The sequence below is a fragment of the Rhea pennata genome, chromosome 3 (genome assembly GCF_028389875.1).
Source record: "Rhea pennata isolate bPtePen1 chromosome 3, bPtePen1.pri, whole genome shotgun sequence".
NCBI classification, from domain to species: domain Eukaryota; kingdom Metazoa; phylum Chordata; class Aves; order Rheiformes; family Rheidae; genus Rhea; species Rhea pennata.
In genome coordinates this window covers 70,778,159-70,798,353 of record NC_084665.1, presented here as the reverse complement: position 1 = coordinate 70,798,353, position 20,195 = coordinate 70,778,159, and the positions used below count along the sequence as shown (strand labels likewise).

The 20,195-nt window shown below is 37.5% G+C and overlaps 2 protein-coding genes across 10 annotated transcripts in view; both read left to right on the top strand.

Annotated features, from left to right (window-relative positions):
- The window catches only part of NCOA7 (nuclear receptor coactivator 7), a 96,976-nt gene extending 87,046 nt beyond the window's left edge, over positions 1 to 9,930 (top strand). For all 9 annotated transcript variants that reach the window (XM_062572587.1, XM_062572591.1, XM_062572586.1 and 6 more), the window contains 5 exons: positions 4,359 to 4,484; positions 4,968 to 5,120; positions 5,652 to 5,747; positions 6,531 to 6,604; positions 7,637 to 9,930. In XM_062572587.1, coding sequence (XP_062428571.1) covers positions 4,359 to 4,484; positions 4,968 to 5,120; positions 5,652 to 5,747; positions 6,531 to 6,604; positions 7,637 to 7,772 — 585 coding nt within the window. In that variant the 3' untranslated portion in view covers positions 7,773 to 9,930. The remainder of the gene's footprint in view (positions 1 to 4,358; positions 4,485 to 4,967; positions 5,121 to 5,651; positions 5,748 to 6,530; positions 6,605 to 7,636) is intronic.
- Positions 9,931 to 11,965: 2,035 nt separating this feature from the next.
- On the top strand, positions 11,966 to 19,928 carry HINT3 (histidine triad nucleotide binding protein 3). Its single transcript, XM_062572584.1, has 5 exons — positions 11,966 to 12,211; positions 13,407 to 13,524; positions 14,929 to 14,998; positions 15,903 to 16,029; positions 18,113 to 19,928. The coding sequence occupies exons 1-5, from the start codon at positions 12,023 to 12,025 to the stop codon at positions 18,158 to 18,160; spliced, it is 552 nt and encodes a 183-aa protein (XP_062428568.1). The 5' UTR covers positions 11,966 to 12,022; the 3' UTR covers positions 18,161 to 19,928.
- Positions 19,929 to 20,195: the final 267 nt, after the last annotated feature.

Genomic DNA, 20,195 nt, shown 5'->3' with positions numbered 1-20,195 from the left:
GGCAAACAGCTGGGAGCTATCTGGTCCACAACCATCATAAGTTATGTAAATATACTGGTTATGCGATGTTAGCCTTTTGGGAAACTATACAGGTGCATGTTGGCAGTGTTGCTAAATTAGTATCATATTTATATGTTAATAGTAAAACTTATATGTACACGTAAACACCAACCCAGGCTCCTGTGTGCTTGTTGAAATGGACTGGTATGTGGTGCTGGGTCAGGCCCTCACTTCTCAGATGTGTACAGCACTACTTCTAAAATATTAGTTAAGATGGATATTTTGTATCATGTATTACTTCAGCATTTGGGGACTTTTTCAGTCTGTTTCAACTGCTTGTATGTTTCTGTTCGTTATCTCTGTCTCTCATACATATAAAGCTCTGTTTCGAAGGAGAATAACCCAAGCCTGCATGCATGTGATTTTTTTAAAAATTAATTTCTGAATTCCTAAGTACTTGCTGAAGATACACAGACAAATTCAAAATAAATTCCCAAATGGAAAATAGCTTGATGCTGATTTTAAAAACTAATCTGATTATTTATCTTAAACACATACCTGTTTTCAAAATTCTACTATCAGTGTTTTAAGCATTTGTAGCTTTGAAATATGTTGTCCTACTCAAAAGTTGAGAGTGGGGCTTGTTATTTGAAATGTAGCAGCAACACCTCTAATTCTAAAAATAAAAGCTATTTAGTTTTGCAGTTTCTCTATGTTGGTACTATGTGAACTGCAGAACGAAAAAATGTCTTCATTCCTCATTTTGTACAGAGTTGGCTGCAGTAATATTACACTAGATTTCACTATTCAGTTGTTATTTGCATGCTATTTTCCTAAACTTGAAGGAGGAGGGCCAGTGATCTAAAAAGCGGAGGTAGGAGAGATCCAGCCACATGGGAATCTTAAATTTGTATTGGGAGAAATAGCTGGAAATTTTTATAAAGGTGTGTATCTCTTTTATACTGTATATTCAGGTTTTACAAATTAAAAGTAGGTCTGCAGGAAATGTCTGTTGAAAGGCCAAATCTAGGCATGATCACTGTGAAAGTTTCACTCTCTCTTCTGGGGAAACAGAAAGTATGACTGTAGGGACACACAAACAGTGTTATCAAAACGAGTTTGCAGGCAGTAGCTGCCAGTCTTGCTTGTGGGCAAGAGCTCTGGCCATTAGAGCAGTGAAGTATAGTAAATACTGCAGAATAAGCTGGTAGACAATGAAAAGGCAACAAATGCCTTTGAATATTCAGATTCTTTATTGTGCCAGACCTGACCAGGAACCTTGTGTGCAGGTATGTTTGACTGTGTCGCTGTTTGAACAGCATATGTCTGATATAGCACTTAATAGTGTTTTATTTTTTATTTTTATTTTTTTTAAAGGGAGCTCTGCACATAATTTTAATTGAAAATTTCTGTCCCAGGTAGCCTGCTTCTTCGTTCCTGTAGATGAAAATATTTAAAAATCTTTTCAAGATTTCATAGTTCTGCTTTCTATCATAGCTGACTCTTTTCATTTGTGTTTGTTTTTGCATGTGTAGATATTTTACCTTGCAGATCCTTTTGCTACCGTTTTTGAATCTGAAGTTGGTTCAAACATGTGCTTCAGTTAGGATGAAAAGAGCTGTATTTATAAAGTTTAGATTGAAAAGGTATTCATGCAGTGAAGAAAATCAGTTAGCTTTCTCCCTTTTAGATGATTTGGAATCTATTTGCAATCTGGTTATTTTAGCAGATTTTCTGTAGTTGTCTACATCTATAAATTTAGTTATATTTTGCTTTAGGTAACTTGCTGATTGATTTACTGTGATACTTTTTGTCTTTCCTTCTAGGGAGCCTAGAGAATAGTTTTTGAAAGGAGAGTAGGCACTTCTGATTCAAACTGAAAAAGATGTTCATTCAATTATAAAACTAAAATGATCCGAGAGAGGAGGAGGGAAAGTGAAATCACTCAGGAGATGGAAAAACAATAATGATAAAAGCAGAAAACCCTTGGTTTTTTTAATGGCCTTTATAATGGCTTTAATTTTGCAATGTAAACATTCCTTGAAATTGTCAATATGAATTTTTTTTAACACATGATTCCCTCCTGTCTGAGAAGACCTTTGACTAGATCCCATTGAGCCTGGGCTAGATTCTGCTGGAGGGATAGGATGCAGCTGATATTATATCATCTGCAGTAATACCTGCACTGCCTAGATTCACTGGGGCATTTAACATTAATTCTGCAGTCTGGATTTTACCTTGTGGTCCTGTTCTCTTTTCTTAACGTCCACAATATGCATTTGAGTACTAGTACCTGGCTACCTGCTCAGGGCTACTGCCCTAGGCACAGTTCTAGGTTTCTGCAGATGAACATGGGCTGGATGTATGTGACTGCAGCACACATGTTGCTCTCATCCTTCTGGAGATACTAGGTGTGACTGTTATTAGGTCTTTGTCCTGTGTGTGCATAGTGACCTCCTCACAACTCTGGGCCTTTTATGGAAAAGCTTTCTGTGCTTTGTGATGGCTAAGTCCACACCTGGAATCTGTCCAGTAACTTTGCTTCCTAGCCTGTACAGCAGGCGTGTAGGATCTCCAGGCACTGCTCGGCAGTTGCTGACTGTTGATAGCTTCTGCAATTTGAGCAGTGATTATGAAGGTGTAGGTGAATTATACAAAGCTTTCTCTGCATATACCATGAAAATGTTTTAAAGATGTGTTTGTAGGAATAGATGTGGAGGCAGGGCAGAGTGCTGTGTAACGACATTTTGAAGTTCCTGTTCATAGATAAGACCCTGATGGTAACATGCTCATAGAAGGAAGGTGGTTTAACGTTTTCCAGTTGTTTTGTAGCTAGGCATGCTTGCTTCCCCTTTTCTTTCTCATCAGCCCCATCTCTGAGGTCTTGCTGTTGATTTATGTTTGACTTGGTGACATAGAACTAAGGTAAAATCCTGCTGCTGTGGGTCTTGCCTCATCTCTAACGTTGGTTTACCGTAATACAGAGACACGCATCACTCATTAACAACCAGTAGCTGAACTGAAGGATTAGCCGCTTTCCAACTGTGCCATACTGATCTCTCTGCCAACTTAGCAGTTGAACATACCAGCAACAACTCTGTGAGAGCCAGCACATGCTACCTCTTAAAAACGCAGGCTGCTGCCACGAGTAGTATTTTGCCCCTCTGCAGAGCAGCTGAGCCCTGCTTTCACTGAGCTCTGAATGCTGGGTGCTAGCAGCTTATGAACATCTATCTCAAGGGACATTACAGGAGATATTTTGGCTCCTGTTAAGTTCTTGCCCTTAACTGCATGAAGTTCAGAATTTGTCCACTGATTTTGTTACTAGGTCATAGGCTGCAGACCCTTTCTATAGATAAGCATTAAACATATGGACTTGCATTCTTACTGGTTTCAACTTTGTTGGAAAAGGTAGTGTGACTACTTGTAATTGCTGGAGATAATTTTGTACTTTGTTTTATACTCATTTAAATTCAAACCTAAATTGAAATACTTATATGGTTTCACCCTTTAAACTACTGCAATGTACTCTGCTTTATAAAATCTTAAAAAGAAAAAAAAAGAAAAAAGTCTCCAAAGAGCTGTTTAATCATTTTCAGCTGAGAATATATTCTGTAAAGACCTTTACTTCTCTCAAAAATGAATACTTCAAAGAATTTACCAGCATAAACTGTATGCTCAAATCTCAGTAACTTTCCTGCATGATAAAACTTCCAAATACTTGCTCAAATTGATTTACATTTTTTAGTTCTTTGGTATATTGCTTCTGTTTCAGTTTGTATATACAAAAACATGTATGTATTGGTAAAGAAAAAGGCTGCCATCTTAATAAAAATGGGAAGTGAAATTTTAAAGTTGTTCATACTCTTATGCATTAGCAGCTGAGAAAATGATTAAAATACTCAACTAGCTGCATGAAGGAAAATGAGGAAGCTTTTGTTTCCTTCCTATATAAACTACCATGAGGTATTTGGTTAAAACAAGTTTAGTGTGCCTTCAAATAAGATGTATTTGAGTCTTCTGACTCGGGACAATTATGTCTGGGACCAGTCACCTCATATTGCCTTGTTACCACAATATTTATTAATCCTAAAGGACTTAACTGCTATCAGGAGTCACTAGGATGTGAAGAAATTCTGACCACACTGCCCATGCTATCTCAAAGACACTTTGCCATTTGAAAATTTAACCATATTCAGTTCAGGCTGTCTGTGCTTGGTATTTCTATTCCATGCAGTGTTTCTGTTTCATGTAGTATGGTGGCTAATGAGTATTTTATTTTAAATTAATTTGCTTTAGTAGAGGATTGACAGAATGAGAGCTATGCTTTAGGTTGGTCTCTTGTTCCCTTGCCTCAGATTATTACTGTCGAAGAAGCAAAAAGACGAAAGAGTGTGTGCAGTTATTATGAAGATGATGATGATGACACTTTACCTGTCCTAAAGCACCACAGTGCTCTCCTGGAGAATATGCACATAGAGCAGGTATGGCTAGAAAAACCTCAGGTTTTCTTATTTGCTCTTGTGCTGTCTGAGCCGAGCATAGAACAGTCTGCCTTCTAGAGGTGATATTGATGCTTTCTCACAGCTTGGAAAATGCTTAGTTTGTTGGACTGTCTTTGTGCAAGGTCATTTGTTTTAACACTTGCTTATTTGAAAAATTTTTGCAACTCTGGAGAGTTTGAGTAGTGATATTGAGAACTATCATCTTTTTCAGTGCTAGGAGAAGGGCTGCCAGTTTCAATATCTTTTATAGGATCACATGAATGCAGTCAGTGGGGCTCAGAGTACAAGGCCATGCACAGATTGCAGAGATGTTGAGCTGTGCGCATCAGCTACTACCATAACTGCCTTTTTGTTGTTGTTGTTGTTGTTGTTGTCTCAGAAGCTGCTGCAGAAAGGAAATAATCTGCAGGTCACCACCTGTGTCCTGTTGAATGTATTTAACTGTCCCCCTTTGTTGCCTAGCTTGCCCGGCGCTTGCCGGCAAGAGTGCAGGGATATCCATGGCGACTTGCATACAGCACACTAGAGCACGGAACTAGCCTGAAGACTCTGTACCGTAAATCAGCATCTCTTGACAGTCCAGTTCTCCTTGTCATCAAGGATATGGACAACCAGGTAGGAAGTGTTCCTTTTGTGGGGGTTGCACTGAAAGGGCACCATTTTTAAAAGAGTAAGTGTTGTGTAGTGATAATCATACTGTGAAGTGACATCACATGATAATGCCAAAATAAGAAATTTATGTTTTCTTCTATGCTCTCTACTGCTTAAAGGAAACTTACTGGCAGGAAAGTAAATGAGAGCTAATAGAACTAGAACTCCCACTTTCATAATAGCAGTGAATGCTCCTTTTAATAGTGTCTATGAAAATATTTTCCTCACGAATCAGTTAAGCTGTTACAAATAATGCTTCTTTGGATGTTTAGTACTTCAGCAGCCCCTAGAATCCTCATCCCTATTGTCATGTGGCTTTAAAACTTGAAGGATACAAAAGATTTGCAGGAACACTTGCTAATATGATAGACTTCATTGTTTCTCTTAGTATGAAACACCAGCATAGTTATTCTTCAGAAAGTATTTTGAAAGTTTTTTTTTTCTTTTATATTTTGCACTGTCCTCAATAATAGTTTAATCATTTTATTGTGACAGATATTTGGAGCATATGCTACACATCCATTCAGATTTAGTGACCATTACTATGGCACAGGTGAAACATTCCTCTACACATTCAGTCCAAATTTCAAGGTAAGTGATGTTGTCTTTCTCAGATGAGATTTTTGGTTCCATTTCTGAAACATTTATGAGGAAAAAAAAATACAAAGACTGTATATTTAAGTTTAGAAATTGTCAGTTACTTACGAATGCAGTTAATCCCTCATTGCTTCACTGCAATTTTTGCTTTAAGGAAGAATGGTTTTAATTATTTGACATGCTTAGAAGGTAGTCTGCGAGGGTGCAGAGAAGGTTTTAAGCTGACTGTGGGGGGAAGGCAAGAGGAATAATGAGTAGACTATCAAAGATTAATCTTGGAAAGTATTGATTGATATCAGAAGTATAGTACAACTTCATAGGTGCTTAGGATTACAGTGAAAACAGAGATAAGATTGCCACTGAAATACCCCTTAATGTCCATAGCTTGTGTCTTTTCCAGTATTGAATACTTGATTATTTCTTTTTAACAATAGCTATTGTTTTGAAGATGCAAGTAAAATATCTAAAAGGATTAGAAAGACTGTTTATAATTTTAGATTTGTATTTTTGTGTTTACTTTCTATTACCTCTTTTTTCCCCTTCAAGAAAAGAAAAAAAAAACCAAAACACCAAAAATATTCCCTAAGGAGGCATTAGTACTTACTGCTTCCAGAGTACTAGAATCCTCACAGTCAATACACACACACACACACACACACACACACGTATACATACATACAGATAAATATATGCATGCATACACATATACGTGTGTGTGTGTGTGTATATATATATGTATGTATGTATACACACACACACACTTTTCTCCCCCCTCAGGTATTTAAATGGAGCGGCGAGAACACCTACTTCATCAATGGAGACATGAGCTCTCTGGAACTTGGAGGTGGAGGGTGAGCAAGTGTTTGGTTTTAAAATCATGTAGCTGACCCCCTTCTCTTTTGAATGAGAATGAGGACAATGGTAGTTGCAAGAAAAAAAATGATCAGTAAAATGGCTGTACTTTTTCAGTAAACTTTGACGGACACCGTAGCAATCTGATTGCTATTACAGACCATAGTAATTTCTATAGCGTAAAGATTGCCTAATGAGAGTAACTGATGTTGGGCACTTTGAAAGAGCAGATGTTTTGAGTGGATACGCAGGTTACTGTTTAAGAAGTTTGCAAGTGGAAGATAATCTCTAATGACAGTTTTGCCATCAGCTTCTAAGGTTTCCCCATGGTCTTTATTGAACTGTTGTTATTCTGCTACTACACAGAACAATGATACAGACAGTGCTTAATCAGGTCCTAAATTCCAAAGGACCACAGGTCTGAAATCAAGGGCTAATTCTATACTACTAAATAAAGCTGACCAAGACTGTATAATTGATGTCTGGGCATGGTTTGCATCAGATTTGCATAATGAATAAACATGTACCCCCTAAACAGAAGGGGCCGTAGCTATAGCCAGACTGCCAGGGAAGGGTCCCCAACATCCATGGTCCTTGAGTGATGCCCCAGCAGTATCTGAGATGCCACTAGCTGGCAGCAGCCAAATCTGGTCTTGTTAACAAACTGAATGGTACTGCCACAGTCAAGCCTGTGTTTTTTCAATTACTGGTATGAATAAAAGCAAAGAGATCACCTTGCAAGTACTTTGCCTTCATGTTCAGTCTAACTTGTTCTCAGAATTATCTAAATCTTTCCATATTGCTCTTCTGGTTGTTTCTAAAGTTTCCAGTATTTTTGTTCTGTTTAACAGAATGCTTTCTCCAAGTGTTTTTGGTTGGGGGAGAGGGGAAGAGTGTTTTGTTTGGAAAGTCTTAACAAAGAATGTACACTGACTGATTATACTGTCAGCCTGAATAGTTAGAAAGAATAGACATGGATGTGGATTTAACTGTTTAAGTTTATGTTCAGATTTGATGTATTCTCTTTTTAGTGGCCGGTTTGGCTTATGGTTAGATGCAGACTTGTATCATGGGCGAAGCAATTCCTGCAGTACCTTCAACAATGACATCTTATCTAAGAAAGAAGATTTCATAATACAAGATGTAGAAGTATGGACATTTGAATGAATATTGACTGCCTTAAGGACTGGATCCACTAGGCATTTAAAAGCTAAAGAGAAGGTGCAGGCTGCCTTACAATGTTACACGCTTTTTTCTCAAATTGTACCAGAGCATGACCATGTTTAAAAAGAAAGGGGGCGGGAGGGAAAAGTGTGCAGAAAAAAAAAATCTGGTTTTGAGAGGCAGTAAGAGACAGAACAATACGATAATCAGTTTGAGGTGTTTTTTACTTCCTCCTCTAACACGTCGCCATTGAAGACATGATGCTTATGAAAACATTCACAGTGTATGAGTTGAAAACTTTTCCTGTAACTGTGAAAGAGATACTGTGGGAAAACTACATCTATCTAGTACATTCCATGTGTATTTATGTTCAATATATAAATGCTAACCAAAAATAAAAGGTTACATTAGCAAAATCTAGGGTATACTGTTTGCCATGGGAAAAAAAAATCTGAAGGGGTACACAGCACTTAAGGGAACATGTTTTTAAGATCCTTTTATTTATTGTTATTGTATAGCAGATTTTTTTAAAATGTCTTAGCCGTGAGTTTTTTCTGTGTTTCAAATCTCAGTTTGATAAACAATTGCTATTCAGGTAGGTTTCTTATGCATTGTCATTTATTCTGAATCAATTTATTTGATTTCTGAGGTTAAGTTTTGTATTTTTATTTTGTAAATGAGATTTGCTTTTCACTTTACCCTAATTAGAGGGTTTGTTTTCTGTCAAACACTTGAGTGCATAATTCTGGTTTCCTTTAAGATGTGAGAAAAGGTGGTTAGTGCTTCTTATTAACTCTGCTGCCACAATCTTGTTAATAGATTATTTTGGCAGTATATGGAGACCCTGGGCAAACTGCCAGCTGGTATAGACTCTTTTCACCTCTGTTGCAGTCCACAGAATTGGGACAGTATGCTCTGAGCATCTGTCTTAGTATTATTCAACTGTTTACTTAAAACATTACTAAGAGAAGATTGGCTTTCTGTATCACCACCACGTGATTCAAAATAAACCGCCAATTGTACTTTTATGAGCACTTCTTTACAAATTGAAGAATAACTGCTTTGTTAAGAAGAAAATATAATCTTGAGATATGGAGAAGAATGTTATTTCCCTAACAGGCCAGGTCATGTTAGTGTAATACCTGTTTTTGTAGTAATTAATATATGATTTCGTTCCTGAAAAAGACTTGAAGCAACAGGCTGCTTTAGGATTTGACAGGCAACTAAGTATTTATTTTTCTTTGTTTTTCATGAAATACTTGTCACTTTTCCTCTTCCCCCCTCAACACTAAAAAGACTCCATGTAGTAAAGCTAGGTTGAACTATAAACAAGTCAGTGCTGTGAAATTTTCAGCAAATAGGGAAAATATAACAGAGAACTGTCTTCTAAAGAATTCTGCTTTACAATTAAGGTATAGTTTAAACAAAAGTTTAAACAATCCAAAACCTGTCAAAATAGACTTTCTGGCAACACTTGGATGCTGTCTTGCCCTTAAAACCAAAAGTATCATTGTCCTGAAAAAGGCAGATTTTAGAAATGGTAATGTGCTTCCATGCATTAAACAGTACAGTCTAATTTTGGAATATTAATAATTGAGTAATACAACTCTAATTACTGCTTTTCCCCTTTTTAGTATATTCAAAAAAGAAAACAAGACAAGCAGTTTCTTTCAAAAACATCAACAAATATTAATCCTGCATAGAAATTTCACAGTCTAAAAAACAATGCTATACAGTAAGTCTGTATCACGTTGCACGTAAGCTTTTCACACTTTTCTTCCAGGTGGTCTAATACAGCCTTGAATACAGTTCTTATTAGTAATGCTGTAAAATATTTTGGAAGTTGCTGATAGCATAATGCTTTGAAGATACCAAGAATATCTAATACTGTTTGCTCTTTTAATTGGTGGCAGACCACTTACTAGTTTAAAAAAAAAAAAAAAAAAAACAGCAAGCTCAACATTTTACATACATTTCACTATTGTTACCTACAACTTACTCCATTATATTATACTTGTCAGAGGATACTAAATGCTGTGTTCTATATTCAAAACAGTGTTGTTCAATCAAAATTCTGTGACCCTTGAAAATATAAATATTGAATATATGTAATGCAGTGCTATCACGATATTTTCAATAAAGGAATTTATGCATTCAGAAACCTGTTATAGATGTTTTCTCCTTTATTCAGACTTAAGCACAGTTTAAAGATGAAAGGATACTGCTCTGGTTACAGATTATGCAGACGGAAATACCTAATCTCAAAAGAGAATTCCAACAATCTCCTCTTCTGGAAAAATGGCTAAGAAGCTTTTTTCTGTTTGTTTGTTTGTTTTTTGTTTTATGGTATGGCATCTCCTAATCTAGGGTTGTATTCATGTTCACTCTGTGCTGAAGGGCTGAGAAATACCAGTTATCCTATTCTAGCTAAACAGTTGATCAGTAGTTCTCATCAAACTGTTATTGTTTGCTTTTATCACCTGTAGAGAACTAATGTATTTCTGCATCTTTTTTGATCAACCTGTTCCTAAAAGTCAAAAGTCTCTGTACATGTTTTTTGTGTGCATCCTTTTTATATTGCTAAGCTGTTAATGTATTTTATTTTTCTTGAAGCAAGACAAAACACAAAACTTGAATAAAACTAAGGCCATATATGTATAATTTATTGTGCAGAGAGGTGAAATTGAGAAAAAACAAACTGATTATATAGTAGCGAAATACTAAAAACTTCAGAACAAGTATGCTATCTATGTTACTTGGAATGTAATAGTGATAAGAATTTGTATAACAGTAAACTAAGAGAATAATTATGGTCACTAGTAATTTTCCTCTTGGAGGGGGAGCTCTTTTAGAACAGTACCTCAAACACTTACATTTGGTGGTACTCAGATGAAGAGTTTTGATTCAGGACTATGTATAAGGCTTGCTAACAATAAGACTGGTAAATACCCAGTAAAGCACTAATGTTCAATTTGATGCTGGTTTCAGCGCCATTTTTGCACTGGCCATTTTGTATGATGGCAGCTCTAGAGCAAAACAGAAGCCAGTTACTGTCAGAATACTCTTCATAAATAAACTTTTAAGATTTCACTTGCCCTTTCCTTACTGAGAGAAGGAGCAGGTTAGCTCATTTCAAAAGGACTGCATTACATTCCCCAAGTCAGTAATTGCTGACAAATGAGCTTTTTCAGGTAGAATAGCTAACTACATCTTATTTGCACTGAACACAACTTGTTTGTTCTGAAATAAATTTTCCAGAAACTTATAGAGGCTTGTCTCTTGCAAAACTTTGTAACTGGTATCTCTTTTAAACACTATGATATAATATATGTAGGACAATTACTTGATGCTATTTGACTTGCAGGAAGAACATCAACTAGAACAAAACCACTAACCTCAGTGGTTCTGCAGCTGTACAACTAGTTTAATGAAAAGTGTCAGAAATTTAAAACACATATTAAGAGTTTTAGATACAGAAAGCTACTACCACTGAGGAACTGTCTTTTAACTTTGGGAATAGTTGATTTGAGTCGGCACATAAAGCATTTTCTCAAAGTATTCCCACTTAGTACTTTTTTACTGAAAAGTTACGGTGAACAGAGTTCATGTACTTTTACTGATTCTTCAGTGCTGTAATTCAGTGTGAGGCTAGAGGTTTGCCTGAAAGCTTCAAAGAAGGAAACTGAAGTAATTTGGAACAAATGAAATACTTAAGGGTCACAGGCAAATTTGTTAGGAATACACATCATCTCCAGCTGGAGCAGTACAAAACTTCAAAAACGTCATTGCTTTAGTAATTCATTTGAAACACCTTTGATGCGTCTTGAACAACCTAAATTTGTCATCATTCTCTGACATGCCGATCTTCGGGGGGGGAGGGGAGAGGGGATGCAGCTCTCAAAAGGAAAGAGCGCATACAAAATGGCTGGGAGGAAGAAGCGGGGGAAAGAAAAGAAAAAGCTTAATACTATGTATCTTCATTGCGGAGGCAAGGAGCTGCGAGGCGGCCGCGGCCGCTTGCCTGTGTCACTAGGGCGCTCGCCACGCCCCGAGCGGCGCGGCGCGGCTCGGGGCGGGCTGAGGGCTGGCCCGGCCCCGCGGGCGCGTCGCGTGCCGCGGCCGTTGGGGCGGCCGTTGGGGCGCGCGCGCTCGGCGGAGCCCGCCAGGGGGCGCGCGGGCCCGCCGCCGTCGGGCGGTGAGCGCAGGCGGCCGTTGCCGGGCTGGCGGCGCGCGGCGCGGGCGCGGAGGCGGCGATGGTGGGGGAGGAGGCGGCTGGTGCCGCCGGCGGCCCAGAGGCGGCCGGCCCGGGGCCCGCGCAGCCCCCCGCTGAGGCGCGGTCTGGCGGGGGAGAAGGCGGCAACGGCGGCGGCTACGACGGCAAGTGCGTGTTCTGCAGGATCGCCCGCCGGGAGGAGCCGGGCACCGCGCTGCTGCCCTGCGAGGTGGGTGAGGCGCGCCGGGGCCGCGGCGCCGTTGGCCTCTGCCCGGTGTGCTGCCCGCGGGGAAGGCGCGGCGGCGTCGCCGCGGCCGCCCGGGCTGTCGTGTCCGTGCCTTCAGTGCGGCGAGGCGCTGCCTGAGGCGCGGTGTGCGAGGCCGCGGGCGCCGGCGGCGAGGGGCCGAGCAGGGGCGGCCGCCTCACCTGCGGCACGCCCGCGCCGCGGGGCCGCCCGGCGGCGTGTCGGTGCCCGGTCGCTGCTGTTAGCGACGGAGGTTGCCGTCTCAATAAGCAGGCGGCGAGTGTGGAGCTGGATTTGTGGAAGGGGGCACAGACCCCGACGTCTGCGGGACTGGGGCCCAGCTGCAGGGCCTGTGGGTGCAGACAGCAGGGTAGGGCTGAAGCAGAGCTGGGCCTTGCAGGGGTGGCTGCAAAAGCGTAGGCAGTGCACGTCTCGCCTGGCTGCTGGTATTTTTAAGAATATCCATAAATCTTCATATGTATAAAGCAGACTTTTTATTATTTTTAAGAGCCAAATTCAAACTCTCATAAGGCTTGCATAAAAGTCTGTGTATAGATCCTTGTATCTGAGCTTGCCAGCACCAAGGTGTGCACAGATGGCAGGGCTCAGGAAAAACGGAAAAGGATCGAAGGAGTTAAATTCTAAGAATTAAAGATCAAACCTTGAAATCACTGAGGTCACATGATGTGGTTCTCTCTCTCAGGCTGTGTCTGTTTTCAACTCATGAAGGATGTCACTTGAAAAGACTGCAATTCTGGGGTTGTCACGTAGTTTTAGAGGTCCTCTTTTATGGAGATAGTAGTGAAACATTCATCATAAAGGAGGAAATGCCCTGTCCTTTTAAATGCTTCTACAATAACAAGAAATCTTAAAGTAGTTGCATAACAGGTGCTTTTACTGTTAGATCTTGAGGAATCCTGAATGCAGAAAGTCAGCTTAGATAACAAATCATACTTGTAAGTCTTTTTGTAGACAGGTTCCAAGATAATTTACTTTGGTGTATCTATGGAAAAAAATACTGGAATTCTGAGATTTTAGCTAGTTGTTTCAAATATAATATTAAGTATCCCACTGGTGTGAGGAACTACTTTGTTGCCTAGTATTTGTCAGTATCATCCTGACAATTTACTATGTTGACAGCTCATCCTGACCAGCTTACTATGTTTGTATTCTCTCCCAGTATGAAGACCTTGTTTGCTTCAGAGATATCAGACCTGGTGCACCCCATCATTACCTGGTGGTGCCCATAGAGCACATGGGAAACTGCAAGACACTTAAGAAGGAACACATACCTGTAGGTAAGGCTGTAAGTACTTGTTAGGATATGTTTAATGTGGAGGAAAATAATTTTGCGCTCTGTATTGCTGCAGTGTTCTGTCAAGTAAATCACAACTTTGGACACCATTTAGCCGTGGATGAAAACTTTGAATATGAATGGTGTGAGTGAGGGTAGGCAGGGACTACTGGCTGGAATTTCCATAGCATATTTATATTACTCTAGAATAAATTATTGAATTCTAGGGTGAAATTGTAGGAGGTTTATTGTATTAGTACATGTAATCTCTTCTGTTTCCATGGAGTAGAGAAGCCTTGTCAATTTATTTGTACTATATTTTTCTAAAGTATACATGTGACACTTCATCAGGTTTTTATAGGTATATATGCAATCTTAAATTATATATTAAAATTCTGTAAAATATGTTTATACTATTTTTCATAAAATGTTACATTATTTTTCAGGAAGAAGAATGAAAGAGAAATGGTGTACACTTAGAATTTCTTTTAAGAGAACTCTAAAATACTGAAATTATGATGTTGATGAGCTTTTCTTTCTTATTTTAACGTTTTTCTGGGATTATTTGTTTCTCACGAATTGTTTTGCTTAGCTGATGTGTAGATTATTAGCAAAAAAATGGCAGCCATAAATGCATGAACAGGTTCTACCCTAAGATTACAGGTGATGTAAGAAAGAGTTATAGTTATGTGTTGCAGCTTCTTGAATCACTGTGTTTCTATTCTAAAGGTAGGGCAGTTTTCTCCAGAAACAACTTTTGTATGTATTTGGTTTCAAAACAATTCCTCTAGACTTTTGCCTTGAAGATTCTGTCTTAGAATTGTTTCTCTTTTTACTGATAAGGTAATGAAACCTTTGTCCTTATTAGTAGGACTGAGGGGTTTTAATTATTTTAGTTTGAATTGGTGTACCATGTCTAAAACATTCTAACTTAGAAGTCATTTTTGTGTATTAACTTAAAAAAGGTTTAAAGAAAAACATTAGGCTGCACAGTACCTAGAGACGAAAATCATGTAGCTGTCCAGAAGTGGTAAACACTGTAATATGTGTAAACTCTATCATTCTGACCAACTCATATTTGTAGTTTTTCTGTAAGGTGATATCATGGCTTTGGCTAAAGTTATTAGAATAGTACACACTTAGAAGCCTCATGATTGTGGAAATCAGTGACATTGGTGTTTCTCATGTCTCTCATTGTCTGACAATCTTTGTTTGTTTGATTTTGATTAACTATGGTGTTTGTAATTTATTGTAAAATGCATGAGTTCTCAGTTGTAATCATTTCATTGAAGTTAATATTTGAAGATTTTGCCTCTGAAGAGCAAAGACTTTTTTTCAATTACTTGACCTAAAGATCTATGGTGCTTAAAATATTAAACACTAATTGAAATTTATTTGTATTTAATAGTGAAGAAAATGATGGAAGTTGGAAAAACTGTCCTTCAACGAAATAATTTTAGTGACTTGAATGATGTAAGGTATGTAAAGGAAGCCTTCTTGAATGTGGTCTTTCTTTTGCATATACTGAATATGTTCTTGACTTTCCAAAATGATATTGTAAAGATACTGGCAACACCTACAGTATGATTTATTAAAGAGAGAGGGTTTGGAATCACTTACTGCATGATTTCTCAGGTAAAATGTGCTGGCATTGGGTATAAACTTTTTTTTTCTAATGACTTTTTAGTGCAAATTTCCTTACAACTCTGAGATTCTTGCCCATGTGTTCGGGAAGGAATGGCACTTCAAACAAAATATCTAAAAGGCTGCTTTTTAATTATATACTGAAAGTATGCTCCAAAGTTCTAGATAGTAGAAGAGAGTTAAACTTTGTCCTGTTTGAGCAGGGCACTGCGTTGTATTTCAGAGTCGTATCTGCATTGGTTTGATTACAGTGCTGCACCCTATAGTTTGAGCCAGTGTATTTAGTAGTTAAACTATTTAAAACTGTTTCTAAATTTGTTTGCAAAGTGAAGCAAATTGAAACATAATTTAAGTATATTATAGGAAGATGGGCCATCCTGGTTAAACTACGTAGAGGCTTCTTTTATTTAGGTGACAGTTGACTTTCTAGCTGAAAACTAGATATGATATGTTTAAGTTATAACATGTTAAAAATATTTAAAAGAAAAGTATATTTTAAATACTGAGATATGAAGAAAGAGATTAATGGACTATAAAAAAGGTGTCTAGAGAGCATGATTAAAGGAAAGAACATGCTTTTGTTCATGTTTTTATACAAAAGTAAAATGTAATGATTCTTATATACCAGGCTAAAAGCTAAGCTCTTAACTCAGTTGATCATGGTAAATAATTTACAATATTCAGCTTCTTTCTGAATTAATGTCAATATTTTAACTTGTTCATTTTCCTTTTCTGAAGAATGGGTTTTCACTGGCCTCCATTCTGCTCAATATCCCACTTACATCTTCATGTCTTGGCTCCAGCCAGTCAGCTAGGATTCCTATCCAGATTGATTTACAGAGTCAATTCCTACTGGTTTATCACGGTAAGTGTAATGCAGATAAGTGAGTAGTTTTTCAATTGCAAACGAAAATATCGTATCTTTCTAAGAGTTCAACATGTCCAAAAATTCTTTGAACAATTATTTTTGCCATCTCTGTAACTAATTTTGTATATTTTGCATTAACTATTTGAGAAAATATGTGGTAAAAATTAATTTTATTGTTTGTGCTCATTAAAGAAAATAGAGCAACAGTAACATTAGCAGCAAGCAGTTCTGTAGTTTGGGATCTAATATGTAGCTTACGTTACCATGTTGTACATTAATATGTTGTACTTTTGAGTATACTTTATAAGCATTGGTTGTGAAAAAGGATATATTGGAATGTAATGGGATAAGTGTTGTATATACCTTGGCTATGTAATGGGATAGGTATTGTATATACATTGGTTAATCCAACTTGGGTGAAAACCATGGCCACCTAATGGCTGCTTGTATCAGTTCACATGAAGCTTTTCTCATCTTGTTATCTTCAGACTGCAACAAGTGTCTGCTTTACCAAAAAAAAAAAAAAAAAAAAAAAAAAAACATTTTGTAGCTAGCACTGATACCTGTCAGTAGAGTTTAGAAGTGAGACAGAATTGACACAAACTGACTAAATTATTATTTGAAAAGTTTTCACTTCTTTGAGGATCAATGCTTACTCTCACTGCTTAGCTTAAAAAGCAAATAACTCATCCTTGCAATGGAGCTGCACCATCCTGGTGTCATTGAAGGTGTCACTGGACAGCCCCAAAACAGATATGCGGAAAAAGAGGTCTGTCTCATCTCAAGAAGAATCTGAAGAGCCTCTTGCTCAAAAAAAAATAGGCAAGCTTCTTGGTGGCAACTTGTTAGAGATCTCATCTAGGTACAAACAAGCAGGTGTGTCAGTGCTGTACAACATCACACAGAGATATTTGGCCCTCGGATAAATACGGCTGTGTAGTTAAACTGCTTTATGTTAATTAGGGATGTCTGTACTAAGTTTGATTATACAATATAGAAGTCCTTCCAGAGACACTTTACAAAATCCTGCTTACAAGTTGGAAAATGTTGGATATTTTTATTATTTTTAATGACTTGAATGTGGTATTCGTTTAAGAATGCAAAGCAAGGTTGAGATGACTTCATTTTCAGTTCCTTTATTCTTTACCTAGCTTTATTTCCATCTAAACTGTAAGGGTCACTTAACTCTGTTAAGTTGTTCCTACTGAAGCAGCTGATTGTGTGTCTGCTGTGTATGTTAAAAAAATAGTAGATTTAAGCTTCTCATCTTTTAAGAAGGTTTCTTTGGAGATACTAATAAAACCTCAAGGACTAGATTCAGTGAAACTTGACAAAAAAGGTTGATAATAATCTAAATTGATGTATTTCAGAAATGCCCAAGTTAGTGGCCATATGCTGGATTTAGCCTGCCAGAACAATGACTTCTTTCTACCCTGAACCTTTGTGAGGTCTCTCTTGGCTGGCGCTGTCCCATGTACAAAATGTAACTGCCTCAGTTACACAGTGGATGCATAAATAGCCATATGATGAGAAATGTATGTGTGGGCATGGTCACATAACCAAAGAATGGATGTATATCTAATGATACACACTGTATGTATATATAACAACATATATGTGTATATATAACAATATATATGTATATATAATGAACCACATGTATGAATACACTCCATCTTTGACTAATGTGAATTGGTCATGTGACTGGCGTGCAGCATGTTTTGTGAGAAGAGGCCATGATGCACTGTTCTGGAATTTCTCCGAAAGAGCTCCTCCAGTTCTCATAGCTCAGTTGGTCTGACCACTGCTGTCTTCCGAGGTCTTTAAAATCATGCTGCTTGACTTACTGTTTCTTTGCTCAAACACACTCCAGCTTTCACAGTTTCTTTTTTTTCACCATTTCCGTCAAACTCATTAGCTGATCAGAGAAGTTTGCTGTTTAAAATGATCGCGGTATTCTACTTCTGTTGTGCACTTGGTCTATGTAAAATGAGAAGTATATGCTTTGTTTGTCCCTATCTGGAATTTTCAGTAAACTCAGTAACTGTGTAGTTAATGCATTGCTTGCTTTCTTTCATAGGCTGAACAACTGATTGAGCGACTGCAAACTGAAAATGCGGCCAGCTGAAAGCACATCTAGCACTGTGTCACAAATGAGTTTGTTTCTTTGTCTTTGAGCTCTGATTTAAGGTTGCAAGGTTTGATGTTACTGATAATATACCAGGATAAAAAAGCTTTAATTCCTTATAAAGAAATACACTCAGAATTTGTAGTTGTCAACCTAGTTCTTGCAGTCTGTGTACTTAAGAACTCCATGCACATGACAGTGAGGCAATGTATTTTAATGATAATTTTTTTATTTATATACATGTTGTATACGTATATGTTTATATGACACACATGCATATATATATACACACAAGCAGACTACTTTTCCTAGTAAAATGCAGGGTATAGCAGGAGAATGTATTTATAACTAAGGAAACAGCAGTTACTCCTAACAGCGTGTACATAATACCAAAGGGAATGTTTGCTGTGGAATCTAGATTTTTATTTTTAAAGTACATTGTTCTGGGATTGCAAGTAACATATAAAACATTAAGTTTCCATCTGTACTTTGTTAGTTATGTCTAGTTGTTAGTAAATACATTGCTGAAGTGCACTACTATTTTCTGGTGCTAAACTACTGTAATATATTAGTTCTCTTATTTGCATGACAGTGACATAGTAAATTATTAATACAATATGTCCGAGATATGTTGATGCTATACAGTATAGAATATAATTTAAATGTATGTGTAAGTGTTTATATGTTGGACTTAAAAGACTGTTTTTCTCTTATGTGCACAATATTTTAAATTAACTACTGTATGTTTACAAAGAACATGAAGAGTTCAGAAAATTGATTTAATATATTGATCTTTGCATGACAGTAGAAGAGAAGATCAAATTTTGAGATTATGCTGATAATGTTCTTACTGAAAGTCACTTAGAGTGTACTAATGTTTTGGCTAAATTTGATTTCTAAATGAAGTCACAAGAGAAATGGGTCTTCAGTGCAGTGACTATGTAGCAGGCTTGCATAATAGCAATCATCTGATTTGAACTTGGAATAACACAGACTCAGCCCAAACCTGGAACATGTACAAATTGTGTTCTGAATTGCTTAAGGAACTTTCTACTTGCCTTTAGTATGATTCTAACTAGTATGTTAGTGCTGTGTTTTTCAACACCATTTTAAGCCAGACTCTCGGCAAAGCAAAAATTCCAGAAAAAACAGAATGGATTTTATTCATTCACAGAGTGTATGTCATGGTGCCTAACTAAGCAAATGTCCTTGGCTGATACTTTTAGATGCAGCTAAGGTGATGATGGTCTGCTGCACCTGCAAGCTTCCCTGAATATAATCTTCTCAGTGTTTTCCACTGATCCAGCAGCACCTGTTACCTTAGTGGTACAGTGTATTGTAGTATTCATACAGTAAATTGTACACAATATTTCAGAAAGTTCACAGCATTCTAAACAGCAACATTTTCTAAGACTTTGTTCCTAATGTTTTGGTATTCTTACTACTAGACACTCCTGTAATTTGCAGTACTTTTGTGGAGTGTGCAACTTTAGTGAGGAGAAGTGTGAATTAAAGCCACTGAACTTTAACTAAGTCTGTGCAGTCAATTAGGAGGTATGAATTGGTTCCTAAATGGATTAAATATTTGAACATTTTGAAATTTGAATATTTGAACATCTTTCAAGAGTTATACTATGTATGCGTGTTCTGATTTGTAGTTAATATATGTAACTCTACTTAACTGTGATATGTAATATTTAAGGCACCATAATGAACTGTTATCAAAAAGGATTAATAAAGAGCAGATATTAATCTTGGAATCTTAAAATGGTTGTCAAATGTAAACAGAAGGAAACCTGAAGGTCAATTTTTACATGTGTTAGGTTGGATAGAACACTGAAGTGCAAAAACAAGCTAATATTGGTATGTTGACACTTAAAAATAGTAGCGTGCGAGCTGCTGGGAATTAAATGCAGGGTCCAACAGGAGGTTAGTATGATTTTACTGGGGGTGGGAAGGAATTATGCACAAATCATCCCTGTTTTCTGTATGTAATAGACTCCGTATATCTGTCTAAAATCAATTACATTTCAAG

Coding starts and splice junctions, on each gene's coding strand:
- HINT3 (XM_062572584.1), top strand. CDS start 12,023: ATGGTGGGGGAGGAGGCGGCTGGTGCCGCCGGCGGCCCAGAGGCGGCC. Junction 13,525..14,928: donor GAAGGAACACATACCTGTAG/GTAAGGCTGTAA, acceptor TGTATTTAATAG/TGAAGAAAATGATGGAAGTT. Junction 14,999..15,902: donor AGTGACTTGAATGATGTAAG/GTATGTAAAGGA, acceptor CCTTTTCTGAAG/AATGGGTTTTCACTGGCCTC.